The 26335-nt window shown below is 39.1% G+C and overlaps 1 protein-coding gene across 1 annotated transcript in view; it reads left to right on the top strand.

Moving 5' to 3' along the window:
- The window catches only part of GluRIB (Glutamate receptor IB), a 34249-nt gene extending 8293 nt beyond the window's left edge, over positions 1–25956 (top strand). The window contains 15 exon segments of the mRNA XM_068291990.1: positions 1008–1160; positions 1472–1599; positions 2358–2487; positions 13611–13864; positions 13982–14146; positions 15835–16209; positions 16399–16500; positions 17419–17659; positions 17792–17886; positions 18026–18193; positions 21026–21140; positions 22769–23274; positions 24282–24526; positions 24742–25210; positions 25329–25956. Of these exon segments, the coding sequence (XP_068148091.1) occupies positions 1008–1160; positions 1472–1599; positions 2358–2487; positions 13611–13864; positions 13982–14146; positions 15835–16209; positions 16399–16500; positions 17419–17659; positions 17792–17886; positions 18026–18193; positions 21026–21140; positions 22769–23274; positions 24282–24526; positions 24742–25210; positions 25329–25661 (3479 nt within the window). The 3' untranslated portion in view covers positions 25662–25956.
- Positions 25957–26335: the final 379 nt, after the last annotated feature.

The following is a 26335-nucleotide window of genomic DNA, read 5'->3' as shown; positions in this document are numbered from 1 at the left end:
TTTCGAATTTTACCTTCTCTACCTCTAGCTCTCTCTCCCTCTTTTTCTCACTCTCACAATCTTTGGACAAGCTTTTCTCAAAAAAAAAAAAAAAAAAAAAAAGTCAGTTTCATTTTTCGGCATGTGGCCGAGAAGAGAGAGAGAGCGAGTGGATGGTTAGCTGTAGCACTTTGAAAACTGAAACGCCACGCTTATTAACTTGCAGCAAGCGCCACTTAAAAATTGCCTCAAATTGCCCACCACGACAAAAACAACAGCAACAACCAGTAGTAAGAGCAGCAACAGCAACATTCAAAGTTTTACCAAAGAAAAAAATAAAACAACATAAAAAAATCAGTACGAAATATAGACAAAATCGACTTTAGAGTATCCTTCATAAATCTGATATTGTTAAGTACACCGTGGCATAAAAAGATTTGGTTCAACTATTGTTAGAATTTATTAAAAACAAAAACTTTAAACTTTGTAAAGCTTTTTTCATTCTTAAAGATCTGCTATATAGTAATGGCAAACTTTGGACTATATCTTCAAAAGGTTTATGAAGAAAAACATTAACCTCATTGAAAACTAAAAAGTTTTTTAAGAGCTAACATATTTTCGATTAATTTTTAATTATATTTCATAGCTTTCGAAAATCAAAAGCCAAGAGCCAAATATAGCTCTCTGCTCGAAATACCCTGCAGCCACGCTGTGTAGGGTATGCAAAAAAAAAAAAAAAGAAAAAAAAAAAACACAAAAATAAAAGAAAATAGAAGAAAGCTCAAATAAAATTCGAGAGCAAAAGCAATTACAAAGTTTAAAGTGCCTTTGCTTTGAACTTAATTGACAATTTTGGCGGCAGCCGGCAGCAACAGCAGCAGCAGTAGCCGAAAAATGAACTTTTGCCTCCTTCTCTTGTGAAAATGAAACACATTTTTCTTGTAATTTTTTTTTTTTTTTCCAATTTTCCCATTTCTCGTTTTAACGTTGTTTTTTTTTTTTTTTTTTGCTGTTCTTGTATTTTGCAGGTGCCATCTTTGAGCAGGGCACAGATGAGGTGCAATCGGCCTTTAAATATGCCATGCTCAATCATAATTTGAATGTCTCGTCTCGTCGTTTTGAGCTGCAAGCCTATGTGGATGTGATAAATACGGCAGATGCCTTCAAATTATCGCGATTGAGTGAGTAATTCCCGCAAAAGTAAAAAAAGAAAAAAAGACTTGGAATATTTTATAATTGTTATGCAATTAAAATTGTGAATTTTTTGGTTTTTTTTTTTTATGAATTGTAAATGAGAATGTAAATATGCAATAGCAAGATGATATTCGTTGATAGCTGGCTGACTCTGTGAAAGCGACAAAATTTATTAATTATGCGCATTTTTAGCAAAAGCATATTTTCACTCTATTCTATACATTCATTAACATTCTTTCTTCCTCTTTGCCTTTCCCTCTCTCTCTCTCTCGCTCTCACTCCCTCGATGGCTAACAAGTTTGCAATCAATTCTCAAGAGGCGTTTATTCCATGCTGGGAGCCGTCTCGCCCGATTCATTTGATACGTTGCACTCCTATTCGAATACATTTCAGATGCCCTTCGTGACGCCCTGGTTCCCAGAGAAGGTAAGTAACAACAACAACGACAGCAACAACCACAACAATAACAGCATTCACCAACCAACACCAAGGCAAGGCAACACATCAACATTAAAGCATTAATAAATATTAAAGCGCCTATTTTAATATGAAATATTAATCATACGCACTGTTGACTCTCCTTTGCAAAAATAAATTGGTGCTAACCTTGAAACCAGTAAAAAAAGAAAAAGCACAAACAGAAAGGAGAGGAGAAAAAAACAACACACACAGAATTTATGACCCAACCAGGTACAAATCATTATAAATACTAGGCTGCTGGCTGCCACTTGTGCCATGGCGTTTTGGGCCCATAATGATGTCCGGTGCGTGCGCTTTAAAAATTTATAACACACTTTTGGCCCTCCCCCCCTTTTCCCACCGCTCCCACTCGTTTTACAGAGGCGGTAAACGAGAGCGGTGAGGACAGCCTAGGACAGACATAGCCCGGGAAAAAAAAACGGGGACAAGAGCCAACCAGCCAGCCATACAGCTAGCTAGCCAGCAGTTCTATAAATCAAGCAGGCAAATGCCCAAAACGAGCCAGAAAACAAGCATAGAGAGCAACAAGAACACAAAAACAACAACAACAACAATGAGCACTCAATAATGATTCATGTTTACTAACTTGCCATGTCCTTTCTCTCTCTCTCTCTCTCTTTCGTTCTCTTTTTCTATCTCTTTTTAACGCTGTATGTTCTGCGCGCGTGTGTGTGTGGCTGTTTTCCATAATTTTCGCGTTTTAGGTGCTTACGCCATCGTCTGGATTTCTCGACTTTGCCCTCAGCATGCGACCGGATTATCATCAGGCCATCATTGATACAATACAATTTTATGGCTGGCGTAAAATAATTTATCTCTACGATTCCCACGATGGTGAGTTGAGAATATAAGCATATCCAAATAAGTATCCTATATATATAAGTCTCTCTTCGCTGTGTGTGTGTGTGTGTGGAGCACCCAACTGAGTCAATAATCATTTTTTTATAACAACCAACAAAACCTCAGGCTGCCTTTTTGCCTATGCAAACTAGTCTATATATACCTACATATATATATTTATGTATATACTAACCATCCATCTATAATAAGTAAGAGACTAAGAGAATGGAAAGCGTAGTGAAAACCCTTGGAGTTGTCTAGGTCGCTGTGTAAATTTGCTTTGTTATAAGTTTTTCCCCCATTTACTCGCTGCATAAATAAAGTTTAATGACTGACATACACACACACACACACACACACATACAGATAATTTTCTCCTGTCGTTGTCCTGTCCAGGACCCCGATTGGCAGACAGAGACAATTGGTTTATGAGCCAAAATGAAGAGGACGCGACGGAACAAGATGAGATGAGACGGCACGAGACGAAGTGTGTGGTTTCCGTCTGCCATATTATTATTATTATTATTATTAATGAATGGCACGTGAAAATCTTTTTGCGGTCGCCAACAGCACTCAATCAATTCAAGCGACAGGCAAGAGACCAGTTATCCTCTGTCTCTCATAGCCATTCTCTTCATCCATTCTCCATCACTGTCTCTCTCTATGTGTGTGTGTGTGTGTCTGTATTTGTTTTGATGGGTTTTGGAGTGGAAGTGTGAAAAGCTGCTTTAGTGGCCATGTGGCACTGAATCAATTCTAAGCACAACTAATCATTTTTGCGGTTAGTTCTTGAAGTTGGAAAACGAAGCAAATATAAAACAATAAGTCACTCAACTATTATTCAACATAAATATGAAAAAAATATGGGTATAAAATTATAAAAATGACAAAAAAAAAAATTATGAAAACCGATTGAGATTTACTTTTGCATTTTTGCCTTTATTTTTATCGTAAAAGCTTTGACCGTTGACTTAAGTGTACTTAATTTTCTGAGCCCAAAATAAACGTTATATTTTTTTTTTCTTTTGGGTAAACTCATTTACAACAACCACAACAAGAAGCAACAAATAAAAAAAAAATTCCCTTGGCAACAACTGTCCAGAATTGTGGGCGTTCTATTTTAAAACCTGACAGGCATTTTTCAGTTTCAAATACCCTGCAAGACTTCAAGGTGAGCAAAGGTATATACATATAGCGCAGAGGAATTTTGTTCCCTTAAGCAGTTCAAAAATTCATTTCTTAAAACAAATAAAGAATTTTGGAAAATCGTGCGGATGAAATAATTCTCAAAGCTGTTTATAGACACTTAATATGCTACAATACATTTGACAAAGATAAAAATTTCTTACAAACAAGGCATATTTTCCCTCATATCGCATACTTTAAGGGGCATTTCACCCATTTCACAACCCTAGATCCGCCTATGCTTCTTTAGTTAACAAAGTTGGACTATACGAATAGTAAAACTGAAATAAAAGTACAGCACTTTGACATGACCACTTGGATTTCAATTCGAAATTATTTTAGTATTGCTTTTTGAAAAATGTGACAATAAGATCGGCATTATTATTATTTAAATCTTGGAAATTCTGGTTACATATCTGGCTTCCTTCTTGACTGGTACAAGAAAAAAGTAGGCCTAAGAGAATATAATGTTAATAATAATGTCAATAACAGATTTTATATTTCCGTATAGATTTCGGAAAGTGGCAACTGCTTTAAAATGTGCTCAGGTCACTCAGATTAAGTTAAAGAAACAATATTGCATAGAATTACTTTGTGCCTGTGGATAGTCTCTGTACAAGTCTTCGATTGTAGTTATTTTGTCTTCTTGTAGTAAATATAAAGATTTTAACACAATTTCTAAAACTTGCCAATTATTTGATTGTACATCATACACATTAAGATCGGTGGTGCTAAATAAGTGGTTGAATTAACGTATGCTGTTCAATAAAAACTCTAGAAAGTGTAAGTTTATGAACAGCTAAATGGATAACATGAGGTCGTCGCTTTAACATTATCTTGTAGAATATTTTGCTGTTTAATATGAAAAACAAATGCGTCTCATTCTATTTGCAATTCTTTATGCTCATTTTTTTGGGCTGCTTTGTTTATGGACATGTTTACCAACCAAAAAGAGGGGGGGAAGACAGTGAGCAGGGGTCTTGGTTACTTGGCACGCAACGCCTACGCTAGCCAGTTAACGGCTTTTGTTTTTGGCTGCCACGCATGTGGCATAAGTCTCTCCCTCCCCTTGCCAAACCCCAGCAAAAAAATGGCTTCTTTGCTTTTGTTTATTTCGTAGAGCGCCAACGAGTTTATTAGAAAGAAAATAGAAAAACGCCAAACGTCAACGAATGAACGGTCGGAGAGAGAAAGAGAAACTATTTATGGCCAATGGCCATCTTTGGGCCATGTACAACAACAATCGAACAAACTGTACATACATATTCTGGCATAGGCCCTTTAGCTTATAAGTTTATTCTCGCTTTTATATTTACGACTTGGCCCTAGAAATTGGCCCAAACACACACATTCACACACACACACACACACACACATGCACACACTGACATAGATATTCGTTTTAGCTGTGAAATTATTGTTTTTGTATTGCAAGCCAAAAAGAAACAATAACAAGAACAAGAACAACAAATGGAATACATAGACGCAAAACATTTCAACATGTGCGCCTTTAGCTATGCTATACAAAATACATTTCGTAGTCTCGCTGTGTCCGTTGTGTGTGTTCCACTAAAAAGCACTTGCGCCGCCTGCGGCTATTGGATTTTCCACAGACAACACGACTTGAATACCTCCCACCCCACTTCTTCTTTTCTCAATAGGTCAACAACAAACAAATCCGAAAAAACTTGTGCCAAAAGGGAGGAGGAGTCGTGGTGTTCTTTTGGCTTTAAGAAAAAGTCAGAATAGGTGATTTCTAGCACTTCTTTAGATGAATTATTTAGTCGCCTTTTGTACAAGACGGCAACTCGCTCCTCTTGCGTTCACTTCCCCCTGTTGTTCTCCTTCTGTTGTTCTTTTTGGCCACATATGTTCGTGGCATAAGCACTAGGAAGTACTTGTGCTTTATAACCGCCTTTTGCTCCACTTAATTGCCACCCAGCTGGCAGCAAGTTCATATTTAGCTCGCTGACCCAATTTTCTAGTTTCTGGTGAAGTGCTGTGGTAGTAGTAGTAACAAGTGCAGAGTGAGTGTGAAATGCCATGCTCTAAATAATATACAATATTACATATACATATGTACGTACATATGCAATGACGACGTTTTCCTGATAGAGAGATGGATGTGGGGGCGGCTCTCTCATATGACAATATCGCTAAGTTGGTTCAGATTAAGGTCACTACCAATCGAAGCACAAGTAAAAGGAATGAAAATGAAACCATGTAGGAAAGTGAATTTGTACATATGTACATACATGCAGCATGATGAGTTTGGGGCCATCGTTGAAATCAAATATTCGGTGTTAAATCAAGCAATCTTGAGGTTAGACTTAAACAATTTGACATGCCGCAGCAAGTCACCAGCACATCAAGTATCAAGTAACCAACAAAGTCATTGACGCCAGTCAGAGCCCAATGCCAAATGAGGCGTGTATAAGCAAATTTTCTCACAGACATGTCAAGCCGACATAAAAAAAAAGGAAAAAAAAACCAAAACCAATGCCAATGTATTTTGCACGTACTCTTCTTGCCAGACACAAGAACAACAACAGCAGCGACTGCCACTGTTCACCACGAGTCACACTTTCTATTCCTTAGAACTCAACTCTGCATGATTTTTTTTGCTGTTCTTTTTCTCCCTGCTTTTTGCTTCTACCCATCATCATATAGCACTCCCCCAAACCCCCATTCAAGAGATGTCACGCCATGTTCAATATTAAAAAGCATACAATCAACAGTCTGCAATGAAAGTAAAGTAAATGTCTTACTCACACATACTTTCACACACACACACTCAGACATACATAACTACGTGTGGGCAGGAAAAAAAATATACGATAGAAATTCAACTCATATCGAAAAAGCTATACTCTTTAATTTAATTAATTTCCTGCGGTTTCTTTTCAACAGCAGAACTAACCTCACTTTAGTAGATCGCCATATCTAACTAACATTCTGATACTCAGCTAGTTAATGAATCCATCTCAACATTATATATACTTATGTTAACTTCGGCGATGCTTATATTTTAAAATATACTTCTTATTCTTCCCAATTCTTAGCCTTTAAGGTAATATAATTTTTTATTAACGACGTATTTCCTTGTTTGAAGTACAAAAATGCTTAACAATTATTAATTTCTGGAAAACGAAGATGTTATTGTGACAAAAATCTACCTAAATTTCTACCTAGGGACCCATTGTAATTGGAGGGATGTGGGAGGATAGCATAAAAGTCTGCAATTGATACACAGACCATCACAGAAATCTCAATTCTCTTTGAAGCACTGAATTACACATGCTGCATGTAAAAAAACAAAACAAAAAAGGGTATTTTCGGTGAAAATGAATCGGAGGCAGAATAACAAGAGACGAGTGGTAGGCGGCATTGCCGTGCCCCTTTTGCCGTGTTAACAGCACATTGACTTGCTGTGAAATGAAATTTATTACGCAAAGGGGGGGAAAAATAAGCAACAGCAGAAAAAAGAAAAAGAACGGAACAGAGAGGGAAAACAAAAATTGCGTTCTCTTCTGTTTGTCCTTTTGTGTAGTATAAAGGACTAACACCATCGCCGACTGGTTAAGAACGTGCGAAAATCTGCTTGCTCATCTCGCAATGAATACGTCAGCAGTTTTGCCTTCTCTAGTGGACCTTATTTAATATTTTATGAAAATGCCTAAAAGAATGGGCCAACACACGAGAATGTGGAAAATGTATGGGAGATTGGATAAAAATGTGGAGACTGAGAATAAGAATGGACCAACAGGTATTAAAGTAACACGAAACTAATCGAAGATCACGAAAATCGAAAAACCGTAACAGCCGAATTATGCAAATGGTTTTATTTATAGATGAAAGCCTTGATTGTCCTTTGCCCACACACAAAAGCCAATCAAATATTATATGACTTCTAGGTTTTTGTATGTGGGTGGTGCTGATGGCGGCGGGTTGGTATTTCCAATGTGTATGTGCGTGTGTCTCTATGTGTGTGGGTGTGGTGCATATAAAAATCTGTACCAAATCTGAGTTAGAATGAGCATCATGAATAATAAGCAAATGTTGATTGTTCACATCATTTTGGTGGGATTGGTTGAGAGGACACGACAGCAACAAAAATACAAATATAAACAGGAAAGAGAGGGAGGGCAAGAGCGAGATAAACAGAAAGAGAGAGGACACAAAACTTCACTTCTAGCCAAGAGAGAAATGCTACATAATTTAAATCAAAAAATTTGCATAAACTGCGTCAAATGGCAGCGCAAATTGCCAAGGACTCAACTGGAAAGTTGGTCAAAAGTAGAAGGATGAGGATACGGCCTCTGTTACTGTTGCTGATTCTGCTGCTGCTGCTGCTGCTCATGCTTATGCCTCTTGCTAACCATTTCCGTTTCTGGCTGACTGCCATTAATTTAACCATTATGGGGTTTTACTACGCTTTCACTTTCATGTTATTTGATACTTTTAATGCCAGCCGACGACGAGGCCATTGAAAACATATGCGCAAAGCCTTTGAGCCTTGTCAGCATAATTTTAGCCGGCGCGTCGGCAGTTTCTAAGTAATTAAACCGAAGCAAAGTTTTTGATAACACAACAGCAGCAGTACCAGCAACAGGAACCAATACAAAAGTACGACTTGAAAATTACCCATTACTAAAATACATATGTACGTATCTCATCCCATCACTAAATTCATTAATTTAAACCTTGGGGAACTTGTTTTCGTTAATTTAATATTTCCAGGCATGCTACAACATCAGCGTAAGATTCATTTGTTTATAAAAATAAACTTAATTCATTGAGATAATTTAAGTTTCTATTGCAAATTTGGAAAATCTGGTCAATTATATTAACCAGGATAAGGGCAAATTATACCAAATGAATGTTAATATACCCGGATGAAGAAAATATAGGGTAAAAACAAAACAAAAAAAACCTTAACAAGCTGCTAAATTAGGGCGGACCCAAGAGAGTTGCAATTTAAAGCTGATAAAAAACAAAGATATGAAATATAAAATGTGTAAAGGTTTTCTGGTGTCCATGAACTTTATGTAACATCGGTCCATAAAAGCAAAGTTGGCTAATAATAATTACATTTGTTTATCTTATTTTCTATCTTAAACTCAATCTTTATCTTTATCTCCATCTCCCGTTGGCTGACAAGAGAGTTTGCCTTTGATTGCTTTTCCTTTTAAGCTCTTCAAGCTGGCTTGTTAGCCATATGGGAAGTCTGATCTAAAGTGAAGCCTGCCTGCTTCAGTATGTTTGTGTGTGTGTGTGTGTGTGTGTGTGTGTATGGCAGGAAAACTTAATTTCCGCAAAACTAACTTTTGTTTAACATAACAAATTGTGTTGTTTACTCTTTGGTCGTTGCGCTGAGTGAAAGTAAGTCTCTTCATAGGGGCGTGGCTGCTGTGGCAGACAGCCAACTAGACAGATAGACAGACAGAATGGGATAGATAATAACCAACTATGTAGGTGTGTATATAAATATATCTTCTCAAACAATCAGTCCCAGAGACGTTTTGCCAATTTTCAAATTCAATTTCAATTCGCTTTGCTTTTTAGATCTTCACTTATATATATATATTTTTATACCCTTGCAGAGGGTATTATAAAATTGGTCAGATGTTTGTAACGCACAGAAGGAGACGTTTCCGACCCCATAAAGTATATATATTCTTGATCAGCATGAGAAGCTAAGTCGATATAGCCATGTCCGTCTGTCCGTCTGTCCGTCTGTCCGTCTGTCCGTCGGTGCGTACGCGTTTTACTCAGCCATCTTAAGAGCTATCGGGATGAAATTTTTTTTGGGAGCTTTTTTTACCCGGGTGAGATAAAGTATGAAAATCTTTGGGATCGGACTACTATATCATATAGCTCTGGAACAAAAATTTTTGCAAAAATTGGAGTATCCCCATGAAATTTACCAATATAATAGAATTTGATATAAAATCTCAGATCCCAAAATTTGACCCTGATCGGATAAATAGAACACAAGTTACAGTCTATATAAATCGGTTCAATCGCTGCCGGCAGCTCTGCTTGCTGCCTACTACGTCATCATCAAATCAACAGAGCACATGCATACACACACAGACGCAACGCTACATAAACTGTATGTGTATGCGTGCGTTGCTTTGCTTAGGGAATGAGGGAAGAAGAAGAACAAATTGTACATAGTATGAAGAGTAAAATTGTTTTGTTTGTATATTAATGAATTGAGTTGCAGAAAAGAAATTTTGAACATGTGAAATTATTATTGTCAAGGACTGCAAGGGTATATAAACTTCGGCATAGCCGAATTTAACTTCTTTGATATTTTTTTTGCCATCTATTCTCAAGTTGTGCTTGAAAATAATTGAATTTGCGACATAAAAATGAAAAAATACAAAACAGAAAAAAAGTAAATATAATTGTAAATTAAATTTTGTTAGGTATACATATACACGAATCGAAATGAAAAGAGAAGAGCAGAACAGAAATAAAACAATAAAAATCGCAACGGAAATACACAAAGGGAAAATGCTAACACACACACACTCACACCGACACACAAAAGAGATATACGAGAAGAGGATAAGTACGGACAGATAGACAGACAGACATACAGAGAGACGAACGAACAAACGGGCAGATGCCCGGACATACAGACAGACAGACACCGCCAATTTTTTGGGGCCATAAAGTAAGTCCGTGTATTATCAGCGGGGTGAGCCGCAAATGTTTTGATATCAAAAATGAAATAAAACAAAAAGCCCCAACCGCAACAGCATGCTCTTCAATTACACTTTCGATTTTGGCCAAAAAAACATGCACACACACACACACACTGACACACAAATATAGCAAATCCAGGCGGCAAATCTCAAATCGAAAAACACAAAAACTCAAATCCAAACACAAGCCAAGCGTAAGGCAGATCAAGCTGGTGGAGTTGCTGGTGCGGTGAAATGGGGTGGTGGGGCGGTATAAACGGCAGCAAATGAAATTGTATAAAAGGCAAAAGCAGAGAAAATTTATTGTGCAGCTCGCAGAAAAAAGGGCCGCTCACATACGCACACACAACAACAACAACAAAAAACGCTCCCCCGCCCAAAAAAATAAAAACAAACATATCGGAAATACATATCGAAAGGAGCATAATAAACCAATTGATACCCTGCTTAGTTGGTTTTGTTGGAACTGCAACAAAACAATAAAAAACATTTCGTTTCGTTCTGCTCAATTCAATTATTTTGGGTTGTAAAAATATTGCAGTTGGTTTTTTTATTATCTAATTGTTGTCTAATGTATTTATATTCCATGTGATGGTTATTCCTTTTTATTTAGTTTTTAATATGCTTATAAATCGATTAATTATAATAAAATTTAAATTTAAGTTCCATACAATTGTGAGCTTTATTTATGTTATTTATTCATAATTTCAAATTTGGAATTATGTATCATCTTTACTTTGTAACAAATATTTGGCTTTAGTTGACTTATTATTATATTAATTATTTAAGCATTTATACTTATTTTTTTGATAACCTATTCATTTATTCAATTACATACTGATTTACTTAATTGCATCGTTTCCATTTATTAATTAGGTGTCCGTATCTAATTCAAAAGTCCTAATTCTGAAAACCAACTCGTTTTATATCCATCACGTCCATATGCACCCAAAAAGTATGCTATAAAGATACGAAGATGTTTTTATTCCATTTTATATTACCTATATTTAGGAAAAAAACATTTGACTTCCCATAGCATACTTTTGAGTGCAAATATTGTTTTAAAATGGTTTATTTAGCAGAGCAATATATTTATTTTCAAACGTAGTTACTTGAACAAATTTTAAAGACTTTTTTCCAACACCTGATGTATGTACATAAGTACTAAGTACTGGGTTGGCAATATATCGTTGGAAAAATGTCCATTGTTGAAGTAAAGGATGCTTTGCAAGTTGTGGTCATGTGAATAAATGGCCAAAAAACGCAACGGTTCAAAATGAAAGAGCCAAATTCGTGTATGTACAAAAGATCTTCTAGATAAACCAAACTAAAATGTTCTCTTTACAATTAAATTAAAGCTATTTGCCTTTGTATTGCTAAGTTGCTGTGGCCTGACCAACCCCACCTTCTTCATACCCTGTAAACATCACTATACTGACGTATGTACAATATATATATATATGTATATATATGTATGTGTATAGAGTAAAATAAAACAAAAAAAGAAATGATGAGGATAAAAGGGAGGACAAGTAAGGAAACCGAGAAAGCAAAAAAAGAACTACAAACCCAACTCGAACGAACACATAGTGCAAATCAAAGCAACAACAAATTGGAATTGTATTGAGTGCGCTCTGGCCATGCGTAAGGGCGAAGAAGCGTGGGAGTGGGCGTGGGTATGGGCGCCAGCATGGGCGGTTACAACAATATCTAAATCACAACCCAACAGCCAGGGCCAAAAGCAGAAGCCAGAAGCAAAAAGAGAAAAACCAAATCCCATTTTATCCGCAAACATAAATTGAAGACGCATTGAAGTTGCAACGCGCCATGTCTCATGCGACATTCAATGAAACACACACACACACAGTTAGAGAGCGACAGAGAAAGAGGAAAAGGGAAAACGATTTTTTTTTTTTTTTTCATCTCTTCCACATTTTCCCGCCCCCCTCTCTAGGTGATGGTTTCTTTTTCCTCTTTTCCTCTATTTTTTTTTTTTTTTTTTGCAGTTTTTCCCTCTTTTGTTTGCTGGTGCTTCTGCTGCGTAGCTGTCATACAAATCATCATCTGTCTGTCTGTCTATGGGGCTCTGGGTCTCCCCAGCGCATTGAATCGTCGAGTTTTGACTCGTAAACTTAAGCAAAGTCATCCGCGGTAGAGAGACCGAGTGAGCGGGGTAGTCTTCTGGGCTTCTGGGGCTCTGTTTAAGTGCGAATGAAAGCTGCATGGGGAGGGCCAGCAGTTAGTTGCAGTCATAACTCAATAAGCACAAATGCAAATTGCTTCAGCTCGCATACAGCAATGCGATGGCATTCCTATCTACCGACCCTCAACCTCCCGTGTCCCCTCCCTCGTCCTCCCTTCTCAAAATCAAACTCTCTCTCCAAATCTTCTCTGAATCATATCACTGTGTAGTAGGCCCAACGATAGTTCCGGCCAGAAAACGAGAAACAGAACTAGAACCAAAACAAGAACCCAGAACTTTGCCTTGCCATCGGCATTGTTGTGCATGTGTGTGTGTGTGTGTGTGAATCCATATGCGTGTGCATGTGTGTGGGGAGGGAATAAGATTGGGAAATGGGTTGGGTTAGGCACATGTATGTATCTTTGCATCCGTTTTTGGTAAATTTCCAATTGAAACTGATTTTGCTCGTTTTGTGTGCCTATTTTGTAACTAAAATTTGCCTTCTTGACGCACAGGCGACAAAAGGCTACTTTAAGGTTTTTAGCTAATTTGAAAAATCGGTTAATATTACATTTAAGCCGATTACTTATTCTTCTACCTACATATATGCCTATTCATTGCCTGCTTTAAAGCCGCTTTACGTTTTTCTTTTTCCATTTTGGCTTTTATTTAATAAGATTTACGATTTTGAAGAATATTGTCGGGTGGGCGTGTATGTGTGTGTGAGTGTGTGTTTGTATGTATATATGGCAGTAACTGTTAACCCCTTGAGCCATTGACTTCCTTTGTGTGTGCACAAAATGTTCGTCTTGTTGATAAGGGACTCATCGTCCGTCGGAAGGCTAACGATTCGCAAAACTGTTGATGGTTGTAATTTGTGCCAGAAGGAAGAGAATTTTTTTTCCCTCTCAGTAAATACATATACAAATGTATATTATGCTTACATACATATATAACATACAGAAAAAGTCAGTTAATTAACACTTGCATTTTCACTTTATTTTTCTCGCACTTTGATTTTTTTTTCTCTACAGGATTGCTTCGTCTACAGCAAATCTATCAGGGTCTAAAGCCCGGCAACGAGTCCTTTCAAGTGGAACTGGTCAAACGTATCTCGAATGTCAGCATGGCCATTGAGTTTCTGCATACATTGGAGCAAATCGGTCGTTTCACTAACAAGCACATCGTTCTCGATTGTCCCACGGCAATGGCCAAACAAATACTCATTCAACATGTGCGCGATTTGCGTTTGGGTAGACGCACCTATCACTATTTGCTGAGTGGTTTGGTAAGTGTTCCCTACTTTCCCCCCTTCCGACGGTTTCCCATCGATACGAGAGCATTCTGTATTTGGAGGGTCGTTTCGCTCTCCATTGTTGTCATCGTCGTCTTTTGCCACTTTTAGGTCATGGACGATCGCTGGGAGAGCGAGATAATCGAATTTGGTGCCATTAATATCACTGGATTTCGCATTGTGGACACAAATCGTCGTTTGGTACGCGAATTCTATGACAGTTGGAAGCGTTTAGATCCACAGATGAGCGTTGGAGCTGGACGTGAATCGATTTCGGTAAACTATCAACGTACTACAACTACTAAAATTTAATGTTTATTTTACACAGAAAAAGAGGGGTACACACACACATAGAGAAAGAAAGAGAGACTGTGCTTTGTGTTTCCCATGTTTGTGTTGTGTAGTCAAATAGCAGCTCAACCGGGCGACAGATTTCACTTTTAGCAGGACGAAAACTTGCAGTCAAAGGCATATGTGTCCTTGCTGTGTTGCTCCGTTGTCCTTGTCATTGTTGGCATACATATACACACACACACACACACACACACAGACGCACATGAATAGAGAATGAGACCAAGATGGGGGATAGAGTAAGAGAGAGAGCGGCAAAGTTGGTTTAGTTTGCGTTTGCTTCATGTTTATATTTGTATTTCCTTGGCATTATCCTTGTTGACAAAGATTTCACTTTGTGGCGCTTAAATGTTAGTTGAATTCTGCTGCAGGACAGCCTCGCCCCCCTTCTTCAATGCCCCCTACCCACCACTATACTCCTCGCATTCGTTGCTGCTGCTCTCTTTGACAATGTTTGTTTGTTTATTTGACTTGTCAATGTGTATGTGTGTGTGTTTCGCTCACTCTATTCCCTTCTCCCTCTTTCTTTCTCCCTCTCTCTCTCTCTATCTCAAAGAGGAAATTCATATTAAAGTCTCTTTCTCTGCCTCTTGGCATTTCTCTATTCCACGACCAACAACTTTAAAAAAATAAAAGTCTACACTTAAAGATTTTCCTTATTTTTTATACCCTTGGATAGAGTATAATGAAATTAATCAGATGTTTGAAACGTTTAGTAGAAGACGTTTCCGATTCCATGACACATATATATTCTTGATCAGCATGAGAAGCTCAGCCGATATAACCATAATCGTCTGTCCGTCTGCCAGTTTGTCTCTTTACACCTTTCACTTAAAACTCCCGTAGCGTCCGAGGCTTACACATATAAAAAGCTTGCGAAGGGCATGGGACAAAGACGAAGGAAGAGAAATTGTGGGCCCAGAAAGGGAACTAGAAAGAAACGGAGTGCGAGTTTGAAGGATTCTAATATCTTATGGTCAAACTCTGCAAGTGTAAATGAACTTCGGTGTGGCGAAAGTTACCTGCTTTGAATATTTTTTTCTTGGTTGTTGTGTGAAAATTGCTTCTTGTTCAAATATTAAATCACAAATTTTGTTGTGGTTGCTGTTGTTGTTGGGATTAATATGCCACACGCAACAAAAACAACAACAGCAACAACAATAGCATTAATAATCGAAAGACCCAGCCCAGGGTAGCTCCCTGCTGCCTGTTAATGACTGGGCCCATCAACTTTTCCTTCTTTCCGTCTACCCGTCTCGTCCCGTCCATCTCTTTGGCCTATACTCTTGGTATCCCTAACAGACTTTGGCTTCATCAAGCATTAACACCCACTAGAATAAATAAAATGAAAGGCACACCCATACCTCACTCTCTCTCTGTTTCTGTCTCTTTCTCTCTCCCTCGCACTCTCTCACTCCCCAGAGGGCAATGGTTGGGAAAATTGTGAATAACAGCGTGTAATGCACTCATTAAATGCCAGCAGCCGAAGCTAAAGCTAACCTAAAAATTTCATTCTCTACCATTTTTTTCTTCCTCTCTCTCTCTCTCTCTTATTGGTTTTTTTTCGCTCCTTCATCATCTTTTCTACCGTTTCACTTGATTACAATCTATAGGCACAGGCTGCTCTCATGTACGATGCGGTATTTGTGCTGGTCGAAGCGTTCAACAAAATTCTGCGCAAGAAACCGGATCAATTTAGGAACAATGTGCAGCAGCGTCGCAGCCAGACGCTAATGGTAGCCCAAGCGGCAGCATCAACATCCAGCGATGGCTGGAATAGCAGCAATAGCAGCGGTGGTAGTAGTAGTAGTGGCAGCAGCAGTTACAACAACGGAGGTGGAGGCAACGGAGGAGGTGGTGGTGGCGGGAACAACGATTCCGGATCCAATTCCGGCGGCATTGGCTCCCGAGCATTGGACTGTAATACGGCCAAAGGATGGGTGAACGCCTGGGAGCATGGCGATAAAATATCGCGTTATTTGAGAAAGGTAGGTCTACATATACATACATACATATACATATATACAACCAGATTGTTGGTGGGCTATACGCCGACGATACCCTAGGCTGCGGCATTATGGTCGACAAGCTGACAAAGCAATTAAACACACAACACATCGTGTTCGTCTTTCTCTCTCTCTACACTCACATTCACTCTCATTCTTTTTCAACTACAGGTGGAAATCGAGGGTCTAACAGGCGACATCAAATTCAACGATGACGGCAGACGCGTCAATTACACGTTGCACGTCGTCGAGATGACAGTAAACAGTGCCATGGTATGTCCATGTCTCCCTGTGTGTGCGTGTGTGTGTGTGTGGGCTATGGTTTTTGTTTGCCTATGCTTCCCTCCATCCTTGGGGACGCTGTAGCTAAACAAGCTTAAGGGGCCAAACCAAAATGAGACAAGTTGACTTTAACTGTAGCTTCAAGAATGATAGCGGCCTGCTGGCTTAGGGGGGCGGTCAACAAAGTTTACCTACATATGTACATAGATATCGATTTCATCTTGAAGCGGCTTAAAAAACTGTCCTAAGTTAACATCCTTTTTCTTTTTTTTTTTCTTTCCTAGTCAACAAAATATATATGTATGTACATGTATGTGTATGTCAATATATGGACAGTATTTATTTGCAAACAAGTTTGGTTTGACCAAAGACTGCTCTTATCAAGTTAAAGGGAAAATCTTGTCAAGCATTCTTCATACAATAGAAAATTTTATTCAACCGCCTTTTATGGTCTGCAATATAGCCCAAGGAGAGCACAATGAAAAAAAAAAACCCTTTGAGAAACAGAAATCATATAGAGAACCAGAAAATCATGTAGAAAATTTACACAAAAATAGAATGGAATAAAAGTTCTAATTAAATCGTATAACATAAACATATTTGGTTACAGTAAACGAAAGATTTGGTTTCATCCAAAGAATATTAGAATGTCAAAAAAAAAAAAAAAAAAAAATTCTGCAATTTTTATAGTCTTCACGTCACTCTTGTCGAGAATGAAACTTTTCTATCGAATTGTTAAACCTAGATTATTGAGATTTCTTCCCTGGAGTTTTCAATACCAACAAGTAATTTCTAAGTTGTAGTGAATGGATTAAAAACCATTTATTTACGGGATACCCTCTTTATTATTTTTCAAATATTTAATACTTTTTAGAACCCAACAGTAACAATTATTTATAATTTTTGTAGGTCAAAGTTGCCGAATGGAACGATGCTGCTGGTCTACAGCCACTGAATGCCAAATATGTGCGTTTGCGTCCACATGTTGAATTTGAAAAGAATCGCACATATATTGTGACCACTGTGCTGGAGGAGCCATATATAATGTTAAAAGAGCCTGCCTTTGGTGAGAAATTACATGGCAATGAACGCTTCGAGGGCTATTGCAAGGATCTGGCCGAGCTGTTATCCAAGAAATTGGGCATTAATTGTAAGTGGCTGCAGATGGTGATGATTGCCTGGTTGGCTGGAGGCGGCTAGAGGAATGGGCATAATGCTTTTATCACATACATATCACATATATATATATATATATATATATGTTTTTCCTTGCCAATTGCAGATGAACTACGTTTGGTCAGGGATGGCAACTACGGTTCCGAGAATCCCACAGCCCATGGCGGATGGGATGGTATGGTTGGTGAATTGGTGCGCAAGGTAAGTACCGAGTGGTGAATGTGTGTGTTTGTATGATAGGGGAATAAGGGGATAGATAGCAAATTGCGCCAGCATCTTATGCCATGCTATTTGATTCGGTACTCTCTATCTCCTTCTCTTTCTCTCTCCTCTTTTGCAGGAAGCGGATATTGCGATTGCCGCCATGACGATTACCGCCGAACGCGAACGTGTCATCGACTTTAGCAAGCCGTTCATGTCGCTGGGCATTTCCATTATGATTAAGAAGCCAGTGAAGCAAACGCCCGGCGTGTTCAGCTTCATGAATCCTTTATCACAGGAAATTTGGGTGCGTATATACATATATGTGTGCATCTTCCCCCCACCCATATCGTTTCTCGTTCTGGTTCTGATTCTGGGTCCCGTTCTCTCAGTGTCTAGAGCACTTCCCTAGCAGCACTGCCGGTTGGTTTGGTTGGGTTGACTGTGTGTGCACTTTGCTTCATTGGCGCTCACCGAAGCGATGCAACAAGGAAGCTTTGCCAATGCCAATGCCTTGATGCAGTCGTCGAGATATTGGCTTGTCCCTCAAATACAGAGGCAAAAGAAATGCATATAGAACGGGGGAGTGGGAGTTTTGGGGGTGGGCAAACTTCTTGCCTGTCAAGTTGTTGGAAATCTTTCTCTGGCCGTGTGTGTGTGTGTGTGTGTGTGTTTTGGAGGCACACCCAATCAGTCTATGGCGCTTTATGCCCATATGTGTTTGTGTGTTGTGAGTTGTGTTGCTGCTGCTGCCTTTGTTTATTTTGACTTTGTTAACGAGTCAAAAAAAAAAAAAAAAAAAAGATGTTGCACAAAAATTGCTCGGCATACAAATGAGTAAAGTTTTTTAAACAATTTTCTTTCATTTTTGTTTGCCGTTGCCTGGTAATTTTTACGCTAGCCAATTTTTTTTCGTTTTTTGTTTTTATTCTGTTACGTTTCTTTATGTTCTCATTTCTTTTTTTGTATTTTTATTATTTCTATTTTTTCTTTCGCTCTCTTTCACTCTATTGCTGTTACTGCTGCTACTGGCCGGGATAAAAGTTTTGCGGCTCAAACTTTCGACTTGTATATTTATTTCTTCTGGTTTCGGCTTCAACTTGGCACCACGTAAGCTTCCAAAGTTTAATAGAGTAAACGACAAAGTTTTTTTGTGCATTTGCCACTGTGTTTTTTCGTACCCGCCACGCCGCTTAAACCGTAGTCGTCCTCGTCGTCGCCGTTGTAGTCGACGTCGTCGTCCCATAACCTCTGGCGCAGCATTTTTACATTACTAGTAGCATATAAACAACAGCAAAGGACAGAGAAAAGGACTGTGAAAATTACGTGGCCGTCAAGTTTTAAACTCTCACAGTTTTTTATACACTTTCATTGGGCAGAGGTATATACAATTTGTTTAGAAGTTAGCCAAGTCTTTATGCATAAACATAGTGAATTGTAAAACTTTATTTACATTAATTATGTTTATAATTTTAATTGTAACTGAGTACCTTTGAAGTCAAAGGCTATAGATGGAGTTTTCATTGGAACAGTTGTATGTAAGATTAAAGTTTTGAATGACTTTATCGAACTATATTGATCAGAGACATCAAAAGGGTATACAATGAAAAGTTTCTTTATTTCCGTTTATTTATTTATTTTTTTTTTTTTTTTTGCCTTTTTTCGCTATTTTGTATTTTTTTCCCCCGTTTTTTGTTACAGTTTTTTGCTGTAGCCAAAAGTTTTCCGCTCGAGGCTTGTTTAAATAATGGCAACCCATCAAATTTGTATGAGCATTTAGTTGATGTTTATGTTAGAGGTCTGGGCTAGTGTGGGTGAAATGGGGAGCAAGCGATTAGACAAATTAGTAAGCCAAAAAAGATGGCTTAACGACAAGGACGACGACGATGAGGACGTTGAGAGTGACACTGGCTGCTCTTAAATTTACGCATAATAAAAAATTCATAAAAAAAGAAGAAAGCGGAGCAGCGGGAAGAAGAGTGAGGCAAGGAACCCACACCTAAACCCGCAGCATCCATCCAAAATGCGAAATCTCAAAAGTCAAAAAGTGTTGACAGCGCGACAAAAGCAAAATTAAATGCTAATAAAAGTCAGCGAAAAGGAAAAAGCGCGCCAAAGTGAAAGCTAATGCGTAATTTGACATGAGCTAAAAAATTACAAATGCAAATTAGTTTCAAGGGGGTTGGAGCGGGGAAGAGAGTGGTAAAAAATGCCAGCCAGTATAAAAGGGCGACTGAAAGGCAAAAGGCGCAAAGTTAACAAGCTAATAAAAAAGTCTTTCAACAACAACAGCAACAACAACAACAAAAAAGAAAACACCAAAAATTTATCATAAATTAAATGAAGCATTTTAGCTGCACACACACAACACACACACACACGCAAGCAGGCAGGCATTCAGAGGAAGGTATGGAGTAAAGGCAAAAAGGAAGCTAACAACAAAGCAGGCGGCAACTCTGACAGGTGCACAGCAGGTGTATAGAGAAGCAAAGCAGAAGCAGGCCTACTTGTAGCTGAAGCAGCAGCAGCAGCAGCACCAACAGCCACCATTCAGGCTACGGCGACACCGACAAGGACACACCTTTCCTTTCTGTCACACAAAAGGCTGCGCTGGGCTCCATGGCAGCCATGAGAAGGTGCTGACAACTTACATACACACACACACACACAAACACTTAAAAGCAGACACATGAGCCCAACACACACACACACACAATGATGGCAACAGTTGCCAGACAGCAGAGACTGCTGCTTCTGTCGATGTCCTTGGTTGCCTTGGCATTGTCTTGCCATCCCCGATCTCATCGCAATGCCCTATTAGGCTAATGTTTCGTTATTTTCTAGGAAGCCGTTCCCGTTGCCATTGCCGTGTTTGCCTTGTTGCCAGTGTGCGACGTTGTCGTTGCTGCTGCTTCCGCTTCAATTAGTAAAGAAAATTTAATGAAAAATTTTCACTTGCAAAACACACAACAACAAAAGACAAGAAAACCTAAAAAAAGAACGTTAAAAATGCACAACAGTTGTTGCTTTTACATAAGCAACTGCTGCTGCCGTTACTGCCGCCAGCAAAACTTCATTCTCATGTTTAATCTATCTGTCTCTTTCTCTTTCTTATCTTGCCTTTTCTCTTGGCCAACAGGTGAGCGTCATCTTCAGCTATATAGGTGTGAGCATTGTGCTGTTCTTTGTGTCGCGTTTCTCACCATACGAATGGCGTCTTGTGCAACAGCAGTCGCAACAATCACAGCCGCCAGGTAAGTGTATACACCTGTCATTGTCTATTCAATTCCGCGACTCAACTTAGGGCACAGTGGTAATCAATTTACAATAACACTGACCTGAACTGGAAAATGGGATTGTTCATGGGGAAACTTTCCCTCTAAAACACCTACTAGCTAAAAAGTAAATAAAAATACAAATGAAATTAGTAATTTAAAAGTGCAATTCAAAATCAGTTAATCAAATAATCTTTTTTAATAACAATCATACGCCATGGTGAACTTTGCCAGAAGAATAATAACTATTTAAAAGGGATATTAGACTATCTTCAATTTCTTGAATCGGTGAGACTATTATTTTTGAATAGTGTTGTTACAAAAAATATTTCAAATTATGTTTTAAAATCAGTAAGAAGATATGCAGATATTCACATCACATCTTTGGAGCATCAAATTCATTTAATTGGTTACAATTTGAAGCAATGATGAAAGAGTTTTCCACCACAGTGCATGACCCCACTTGGAATCTGATTTCATTATGTATTTTTTCTTTTATTAAAATTTTACCAACTGCGTGGAAATGAGAATCAGAGAATCAAGCATGGCAAAAATTTTGTTAGGGGAGGGCACAGACTAGAGAATGAATCCAAAGAAACAACAAGCGAAGAAGGGTGGCGACGCGGCGGGTTCAGATAATGTTATGCATTGCTGCATAAGTTTGGACTTGAACTTGTTTTGCATTTCTTGTCATTGTCTGATATTCCAATTCAATTCAATTACTTCAATTCAATTTGGTACTTTGTTGAGAATCAGATGTCGGGACATACGTATACGTACATACATATGTTTGTGTATATATAAATTGGCAGAGAATTGCGGCTGCTGTGTTCCTCATAACAATCTATTGACATCCTGCAAAACATCCTTAATGTAATTTTAGCGGAAAGTAAACAAAATTTTGTATGCAGGCAACGTGTTACAGAGAATGTGTAAAAAAAAAAAAAAATGAAACCAAACCGAATGAAACACAACAACGACAATCAATGCGGCGGATAAGGGGGGCCAAGCGAAGGCAAGTAGAAAATAAAAACCTGACAGTGAAGTGCATGAAAATGGCAGGACATGGAGAAGCATCATCAGCAGGAGCATCAGAGGTACCCAGCATACAGACGCATCACCATCTACCAGAAGCAAAAGCAAAAGAGTGTCATCATAGCTTTCAGGCAGTGGCAAGTCAATGGTTTGGCAATTGATGCAAATGGAATGAGAACCGGGGATATGGGCATGGGATTAGGAGACAAATGAAGGCTATATGGGTTTGATTGCATATCAATTAGAGCCGGCGCAAAAAAGAAAAAAAAATGGAAAGCGAAGGACTAGGTCCAGGGAAAAGTCGAAGCAAGCGAACCCAAACCAATCGAAACCATACCACAGCATTCCGAAAACCCAAACGAAATGATTGACGGTTGGACATTCGACATGGGCACGTAACTGTCCCCCAGGACAAGGATAAGGACAAGGGCAAACTTGATGGACCGGAGGGGGTTAGAAGGGACATTCGGTACTCGACTCAGACTCTGACTGACTCTGCGTTTGCCGTCTGCGGTTACGTTTTGTGGCCAGCAACTCACAATGATTTCCACCTTCTGTGTTTCCGCATACAGATCCACATGCACATCACGAACAGCTTGCCAATCAGCAGCCGCCCGGCATTATTGGCGGAGCACCGATACCAGCACCGCCTGGCCCACCAACACCCGGAGCACAATCGGCAGCCGGGGCAGCTGCCCTGCAGGCTGCCTTATCGGCCGGGAGTTTGGCATCCAGCTCGGCTGGCGGCAATGGAATTGGTGGCATTGGTATTGGACCCGGAGTTGGCAACGCCTCGGCCGTTAATGAGTTTAGTATCTGGAATTCGTTCTGGTTCTCATTGGCCGCCTTTATGCAACAGGGCTGTGATCTGTCGCCACGTTCCGTTTCGGGACGCATTGCGGCCGCATCTTGGTTCTTTTTTGCTCTCATACTTATCTCATCGTATACGGCAAATCTGGCTGCATTTTTAACAGTCGAACGCATGGTGACACCGATCAATTCACCGGAGGACCTTGCCATGCAAACTGAAGTCCAGTATGGCACTCTATTGCATAGTTCAACGTGGGATTTCTTTAGGGTAAGTAGATGATCCCACCACCCCACCATTTCAATTTAAACAGCCTGCTTGGAGCTGATAGATAGGCAGGCACATTCAAGGGCCAATTGTGTCAGAGATGAGAAAAAATTATATTAACAAAATCACGGAACATTTATTCATTCACTCATTCATCTCAACACTTGACAACCGCACACAAATGTGCTCAAATCAAAGACAATAAAACAAAATGAAAAAGAAAAAAACACAAAAACCAAAAGGGCCATTAAAGAAAATTTCCGAGTTTCTTTTGATAAATCAAAAATGGAGCGAGTCAGAATCAGAGGCAACAGCAGCGTCGGCGGCAGAGCCAAGGATTAATTTGCGTTAGGCAAGAAATAAAAAGCAATTTGCCATTCGTCGAAATGAGACGCAATTCTATTTTTTATGGCTACATTTATTTGAGATGCTTTTAAGCACACTTACGCTCTGGCAGCTGCCTTTTTCCTGCTTTTCTTTAGGTTCTTTTTTTTGGCCCCATATTTTTCTTATCCATATATGGAATACAGTCATAGCCACGTGCCTAGAAACGATTTAAAGTCGTTTATTCAAAGTTTTTTTTGTATAGAGCTTTTGGCTAGCCCAAAGATTTAGAATTGTTTTACTTTTAAATTAGATTTATTTCAAATTTATTTCATTTTTAGCTCATTTAAGTTAAAGTTAAAGCATGTAGGAGCATGTATGTAACTCATTTTATCTTTTTCTCTTCATATACATATGTATATGTATATATACAAATTATAAGCGAAGTTTAAAGCTTTGCAACTTTTAAGTTTACGTTATTAGTTAAAAAGTTTCATACTCTGTGCTTAAAGATATTTAGGGCAAAAAGAGCTAGCTTTATTGTGCGAACGAGAAAGTCATAGCAGAAGATGTTGGTATTCAGTTGGCAAGCAACGTGTTTTTTTTTTTTTTTTTTTGGTAGAAAATTCCTTTTTGTATTCCCCTTTCTTCTTACCGCCAATGGCATCCATTATATGTGTATACAGCGCTCCCAAATCGGACTACATAACAAAATGTGGGAATACATGAACTCACGCAAGCACGTCTTTGTCAATACCTACGATGAGGGGATAAGACGCGTGCGCACCTCCAAGGGCAAGTACGCTCTGCTTGTTGAATCGCCGAAAAATGAATATGTTAACGCCAGGGAGCCATGCGACACAATGAAAGTGGGCAGCAATCTGGATACAAAGGGATTTGGTATTGCCACGCCGCTTGGTTCGGCACTCAAGTGAGTACATACACACACACACACTCCTCTCAATCCCCAAACACCACACCAATTTCCCGCCCTGGCTCAATGATGCCATTAAAAATGTGGATAAAATGGGGCAGAAAAATACACACACACGCACACACACACTGAATGCAGAGGCGAAAAATATGAATGTTTTGAATGAACTATTCTTAAACACATTTCCTGCTTTCCCATATATACTATTACAGAGATCCCATTAATTTGGCCGTGTTGGCTTTGAAGGAAGACGGTGACCTAATCAAGTTACGTGATAAATGGTGGTATGCCGAATGCAATCCCCATAAGGATAAACCATCGCACAATGAACTCTCGCTAAGTAATGTGGCTGGAATTTTCTATATATTGATTGGCGGTCTACTCGTATCCGTTTTTGTTGCGGTCATTGAGTTCTGTTTTCGCAGCAAACACAATCGACGATCGTCTGCGAATGGCGGTAACGGCAGCGGCTGCGGCGTTGGCGGCCTAAGCGGCGGTTCGATGGGCAGTGCCGGCAGTGTGGTGGGCAAGAGCAACGGCTCAATGATGTTGGGTCCATCTAGTGCTGTACCTGGAGTTATGCCGTCGACACATCAAAGGAACACCCTTACGGACACCATGCATGCCAAAGCCAAATTGACCATTCAAGCGAGTCGCGACTATGACAATGGACGTGTGGGGGTGAGTTCAAATCAACAAATAAACAACGATTAGGCCTTTGGGGGGTTGGATGGGGTTACCAAGTTTATTTTTGTACGCATAATTTTATTTCGAAAATAAAATACTAATCGACGCACAGTATCTCAATTGCGCCTCGTTGCAGTATTACCCGCCCGCTCAGCTATCGTCGGCGGGCAATGATGCCGCCGAGGCTCTACACATGAATGCCCATGGTCAGGTTTGACATGAACACGCGCAAGAGTCGCGCCTCTGACGCACTCCTTGCGCACCAACAATACGCCGCATAATGGCCAATAGTCGCCAGGAAACCGAAAAGATGATGGGCGGTGGTGCTACCAATGGCGGCAATAACAGTAGTCACGAAGGCAGTTTGACACTATCGCCCGGTAGCGGGAGTGCCACATTGATGCGACACTCGCCGGACATTAACCAGCATCCTTATGCCAAGTAAGCAAAAAACCATAAGCAGTCTTAGTCTTAAGTACTTCTAGGTAAGATAGTAAGAGCCAAAATGTGAAAAAAAAACAAGAAAGAAAAAAAAAGTAACAGAATCATGCCGCATGCTGCTGCCATTACAAATAACATTAATAAATAAATTGTAATTCCATGGATTAACTTTTGTGACTGGAGGAATTTCAATTCCCTTGATGATCTCCCGATTCAGAGATCTATCGGCCGCGATTGTAGGCGGTAATTGAAAATTACCGGCATAAAGTGCATTTCATAATAAATTTCATACGCGTAGGCGCGCGCAAATGTATGCTATGGAATATTTATTTGGTCACACATTGAAATAATTGCGCTGCGTAATCAATTGGCAAATTTTTGTTGGTTTTTTGTTTTTGGTTTTTGGTTTGTTTTTCTTTTTAGCCAGTTATTATACCCTGGTCAGGCTGTCAGCGATGCAATAATGTAAATGAGAATGAGATAAATTATTGCATTACTGTGTTAACAACAGTCAGATGAGGTGGCTGAATAAACAAACAAACAAACAAACAAACGAGCAGCAAGCATGCGAATCAACTAAAGCCAGCCAACACGAATGCAAATGCAACAAAAACGTAATATCCATAATAGTGTAATAAAATAAACAAACAAAATGACAGCAACACCAACAACAACAAA

Source organism: Drosophila tropicalis, unplaced genomic scaffold, assembly GCF_018151085.1.
Source record: "Drosophila tropicalis isolate 14030-0801.00 unplaced genomic scaffold, ASM1815108v1 contig_1190, whole genome shotgun sequence".
NCBI classification, from domain to species: Eukaryota; Metazoa; Arthropoda; class Insecta; order Diptera; family Drosophilidae; genus Drosophila; species Drosophila tropicalis.
Note: the sequence above shows the minus strand (reverse complement) of the source record. Positions and strands in the feature narration are given on the sequence as shown.